The 5,724-nt window shown below is 40.6% G+C and overlaps 1 protein-coding gene across 1 annotated transcript in view; it reads left to right on the top strand.

The window, feature by feature from the left end:
* Positions 1 to 5,369, top strand: part of LOC118424050 (bifunctional coenzyme A synthase-like) — a gene marked incomplete in the record, with an annotated part of 6,176 nt that extends 807 nt beyond the window's left edge. Inside the window, 8 exon segments of the mRNA XM_035832504.1 lie at positions 286 to 500; positions 1,024 to 1,155; positions 1,584 to 1,773; positions 2,260 to 2,324; positions 2,473 to 2,557; positions 3,347 to 3,444; positions 4,326 to 4,472; positions 5,200 to 5,369. Coding sequence (XP_035688397.1) covers positions 286 to 500; positions 1,024 to 1,155; positions 1,584 to 1,773; positions 2,260 to 2,324; positions 2,473 to 2,557; positions 3,347 to 3,444; positions 4,326 to 4,472; positions 5,200 to 5,271 — 1,004 coding nt within the window.
* Positions 5,370 to 5,724: the final 355 nt, after the last annotated feature.

Here is a 5,724-nt window from a genome sequence, read left to right as displayed (position 1 = left end):
TCTTCTTTTAGATGGAGTGTTACCTACGGTGTCCGGAGCTATACATGCAATTGAGCACACACACACTCACTCACTATATGGACTTATGTCCGATGTTCTCAGTTATTTGAGGGCAAGATGTCTACATGCAAGTGTGTGTTAAAAAGAAACTTGTTAAAACCATTTTGCATACACAACCAAAAAATAATGAATCAGAAGCTTGAAAATGTCACAATGATTTAAGTAGATTCTTCCTTATGTTCCAGGAAAACCTGAAAGTAAATTTTCTGATGATGTTCTTTGCAGGTAAAATCCTATGTGAGTTGATAGAGCCTGTAGAAGTCCGTATAGAAAATGTCCGCCAGTTCCTCAGGGAGACCAAACCCGCCATGGAGGCGGACGTCGTGCCCATCTCAGACCCTCTTGGTCCCGCAGGATGGAATCCTGACATACAAGCCATCGTGGTCTCCACGGAAACAAAGAAAGGTGCAGATTTTGTCAATGATACCAGGAAAAAGAAGGTATGTCTATGATGGAGTCTATGGTAGTAGCTCATTTTACCACATGTTCTTTGTATTGTGTTATTCTCTAATACAGTCAGGCTATCCAGTCACTTCTCATGCAATGTTGTTATAGTATATCTTAGTTATTTGTAGAATCTGAAGGATAGCAGCCTATGAAAACATGTTTCGATAGCTGTCAGATGAGACAATAGTAGCCTGCCATATCTGCCAAAGTACAAAACTGGACAGGTGCGTTATAGTACAACTTGACCATGCAATGGTTACACAAAGCCTGCACTTGATACACTTAGAAAGTAAACAAGATGCATCTGATACAAATAAGTAAACAAGATGCATCTGTACCTTCAACACAAACAAAAAAATACATAACAAGCAAAAGCCTGTCTCTTCGTTTGCAATTAAATTTAAATCAAAGCTTTGCTGGCTTTAATTTTTTGATGGTGTGATTAATATCATTCAACATAAATTTTTCACATTTGGTCACACACTCAGAATTCCTAACTGTTGTCTTTTCTTAAAGGGGTTGAGTGAACTTGCTGTACATATCATCGACCTTGTGCCTGAGCCCTCCCCAACTCCCTCAGAGGAGTCCAAGGTGTCTTCCTCCAACCTCAGGCAGAGGCTCCTGGGAACTCTACTCAGACCAGTACAGGTAAAAGGGGGTTCAAAGTTTTATCAGTGTTAGTTTATTGTAAAGGTAAACTGCAAGTATGTACTGAATAACATTACTGCTTGTTGCTTGACAGCAGAAAGAATACATAAATACTACTGGGGGTATGGACTGTGAGTATGGACACTACTGGGGGTATGGACACTACTGGGGGTACAGACATAACTGGGGGACTGACACTACTAGGGTGCTGACACGACTGGGGGTACTGACACGACTGGGGGTATGGATACAACTGGGGGTATGGATACAACTGGGGGTATGGATACAACTTGGTGTACGGACAATACTGGGGTTAAGGACAGTACTGGGGGTACGGACACTACTGGGGGTACAGACACTACATGGATGTGTCCATACACCGATCAAGATTACAGAAAGTTATATAATTGATGTTTCTTTTTTTCCAGCCCAAGCCTGAGATCAGAGCCCACCCGTATGTACTCGGGCTGACAGGCGGGATTGCGTCGGGTAAGACTGCAGTTTCTAGGAGACTGCAGGGGCTGGGAGCGGCAGTGGTGGACTGTGACAAGTTGGGCCACAAGGCTTACGAGCCTGGGACAACCACTCATGGGCAAGTGGTGGAAACATTTGGTCAAGGTGAGATGTTATAACATTTTACTGTTTCCTTCCTTCTTCTACCTGCTTTGGTTCATTAGGTTGAGGGCTCCAAGCATGGTATGTAAGGTGTACACAAGTCTATAAGATTTGATCTACTGGGAAGAACCCTTCTAAGTGTGTTGGGGTCTTTAACCATCTTGGTTTGGGTCCTCTCAAACATGGAATGTCCATTTACATGTAATGTCCTATCTAAGGGACATCTGTAAGTCAAGCTAAGTACTCATTTTCACCTGAGTTAATTGGGAAAATTCATGTGTAACTTTGGGCCTTTTCCAAGGGCACAACATCTACTAGTAGGCATGTAGGGGTTTGAGCAGACCACCCTTGGGTTTGTGGGCAAACACTCTAACCATTATGCCACATGATGCCACTTCAATATACAGCATGACATTTTCTTTAATAGTTGTGTTACAGGCTTGTTAAGCAAGTTTGAATAATTTTTGTGTTATTCTTCATGCCACACAGATGTGTTAGCTGAAGATGGTACAATCAACAGGAAGGTCCTGGGACCAAAGGTGTTTGCAGACAAGGTAATCAATCTTTTTGTTTGTTTGTTTGTTTTAGATGATGTTTTTGAAAGTCAGTGTATCTTGTTGAATGCTCAAGCTACGTTGTGTTGCCTTAGCTGTTTTTAGACTTCTTGATCATTTTTAACCATTCATATGGCTCTATTTCCAGGCCAAGCTCCAAGCCCTGAACAATATTGTATGGCCTGAGATAGCCAGGCTGGCTAAAGAAGAAATTGCAGCACACGCTGAAGCAGGTGGCTATCTTCTGTTGCATTCTTTCTGTTATCAACATGTGTAACCTCTGGTACTGGTACTCAACAATTATGTGAGATCGTGTGGCTCAGCGGCAGCACGTTGGGCTCGGGACATGTCACCGATCTTGTGCCCTTGAGAAAGGCACTTTACACGTCTTTTCTCACTTTACTCAGGTGATGATGATACGCCGTGAATGGTTCAAAAACCTACAGTCCCTGACTGCACCTAAGGGCAATTACTGTAGTATTGAGGTCATCACCTGAGTGGCGCCGAATGGCAGATCGCTACAAACCCTTGCAATTTAGCCCCACTTATTGTAAGCTCTTCACAATTCAGCCCCTGTCTGCCAAGAGAGAGTAGTCGGGCGTGGGCACCCAATAGCAAATAACAATAACTCATGCTAACAGTATAGAAGTGAAGCTCACATGTAAAAATGCAATTCTGTTCAACATTACAATTTAAAGTTGCATTATGAGTTCTGATGGTTAGATTATTCTATTCCTTTTTATATGAATCTACAAGGATTATGTTACTCATTATGTACACCAGAGGAGGCTGGTGACATAGTTAATATTTATGACACTTGATTTACTTTTGAGTCAACTCTTTTTAGAAGTTTCTCACAATTCGTACCAAGAAATCCTGTCATCTTTGACTTTTAAGGATATTTTTCTTTCACAATTGTTTGAGACATAACTACATGTAACATTGCCAGGAAACAGAAATGAGAACATGCTAAGTTTCATGTTTTTTTTATGGTGACATTTTCTCCCATGTACAAAATGTAGGAAAGAGTGTGGTTATTTTGGATGCAGCAGTTTTGTTGGAGGCAGGGTGGGAGAACTTCTGTCATGAGATCTGGGTTAGCCTGATTCCAAGGAAGGAGGTACACAGTCTGGTTTCTTATACAGGGCTCGAAATACCACCTGCATATGCAGGTTAGTGCAGGTAGAATTGGAGCTGTGCAGGTATTTCTGGTGTCTACCTGCACCTAACCTGCACTGGTCCATGTACTGGGTTTTATACATGTATGTCATATGATGTAGGTGTACATGGATTGTTATTGTCTGCATTGATAAAGTATAAAAGAAAAAGATAGCAACAATTCCTGAACAAATTCATATTATGATTCATACTTCCTAAGTTCAGAGTGGTGCAGGTAAAATTTGTCTGGTGCAGGTAATTTTCAATGTATGTGTGCAGAAAACATTATTTCGAGCCCTGTCACAGTACAGTCAAACATTGTCTCAATACCCTCAAGATACTGAAGAAAGATAGTTGATGACTTAGTGCTCAGAAACAAGAGGGTCTTAAATATGTAAAATTCAATGGGACTGTTTTGATGCCGCCTAAGACATGTATGACTGTGGTGGCTTATTTGACTCTTATTTCCTTTTAAATCTATCCAATGGCATGATTTAGTTGTACATTTCAACATCTCTGGCAGAGGCAAGACATTACCCATGGATACAAACTTAATTCATGACTGAACTTCATTCTTTGTCTCTGTAAGAAGGGTAGGAAAACATGATGAAGGAAAACTATATTGACAGTCATCAATTGACCAATCATGACTGTCCCTTTGAATGATTTAACCAATGAGGGCAAGGCATTTAGCAATGAGATAGGGTCTGCATGTCTGTCAAATATTAGCATTTCCACATTTTAACAGAAGTGGCTAAGGCCGTAGGATTGGTCTATAGGAGAAGATAATAACATGGAAAAGATTTAGAAACTTCCTAATTTTCATCCAAATTTTGTCCCAAGGCCATCAGGAGGATAGTGGAGAGGAACAAGTTTACAGAGGAGGATGCTGGGAGGAGGATCGACAGTCAGATGAGTAACCAGGAGAGAGTGGACCACGGTAATGTCATCATCAGCACACTGTGGGAACCTGAGGTCACTCAGAAACAGGTGGGACTGATTCACTCTACACCACTTTAACCCGGGAAACCAGACAGATCCAGGGCCACACGGGCCCCCGGCAATTCACACCTGCCAACGATCCATCTGGCCCCCACTATCGTGATGGGGCCCCGCATTTAGAGGGGCCAGCTGGATAGTGGGATGGGTGTATAGTTGCGAGCATCGGCGGGGATCGGTAAACCTTTTCATGGGGCTTCTTAGGATTCTGGTTTCCCAGGGTAACACCATCTATGCTGTCAGAAATATTTGTGCTTAGGGTTACTTGAAATATTGTTTACCTGTTCCTTTGATAATTACACTTCTTACACATAGTTAGCTGTGTAATCTGCTAATATGCACTTAAATGTCATATCTGGCTTTAGATTTCTTGCAGCTGAAGTAACCATTTGATACCAAATTAGTATTTATTATATGGTTAGTAGAAATGGGGAGAAGCTAAAAACTTTAAACTTTAAAGGTACTATGTTTACCCTTGTCGAGTGAAGAAGCCAAAGTTCTTCATCTCTCTTAATTTACGGTTTAGCCAACAAAGATAGAAAGATTTATGGTATAAAAGAATAGTACAAAAGAACTTTTTAGTACTCAGTTGAATATTATCTTTTGATAGTAACATGTAACTTTCATTTTGATTATAACTAAAGCTTTCTTTGTCATAACTAGTGATTAAGAAAACAAAAGTAACCCTAATGATACTTATGTCTGTATGTTATAACAGGTAGAGAAGGCTTGGTCCCTACTTCAGGACAGGATACAGCAGGGAGCTGAGAAGGGGGCCTCCCAGCTATAACTGTAGCACAAATCACTTTTATACAAATCAGAGTGTTCCAATCTTCAGTCTGTCAGCCTGCACATGCTGTAAACAAATTAAAGTTTCTCTAATGATGATATCTGTCTGGCCAATGTTGTTTGTCAGAGATACATATTGTTGTTTGGTGCATATTATTTATGTTCATCAACGTGACTTCATGCAGACCTGCCATTAAGTTTTCAGGTGAGTCATTTTCTGAATTAGTCTAGTTCAAAAAGTTTAAGATATTCCAGTTACTGTTCAATTGTAGTTTGGACATAGTTATCACTGTTTTGGCTACACTAATCTTTGCGTTCCCGTTGGGTTTCAAATGGACAGTACTTGAAATCTAGATTTTTGTTGCTTACAAATACAAACTATACTATGATTGTACCATGTACAAGTACACACCAAATCCTTCTTCAGCTATTACTTTACTTAATACCTGGATGC

The sequence above is a fragment of the Branchiostoma floridae genome, chromosome 10, assembly GCF_000003815.2.
Source record: "Branchiostoma floridae strain S238N-H82 chromosome 10, Bfl_VNyyK, whole genome shotgun sequence".
Classification (NCBI taxonomy): domain Eukaryota; kingdom Metazoa; phylum Chordata; class Leptocardii; order Amphioxiformes; family Branchiostomatidae; genus Branchiostoma; species Branchiostoma floridae.
This window is presented reverse-complemented; position numbering and strand designations above follow the sequence as displayed.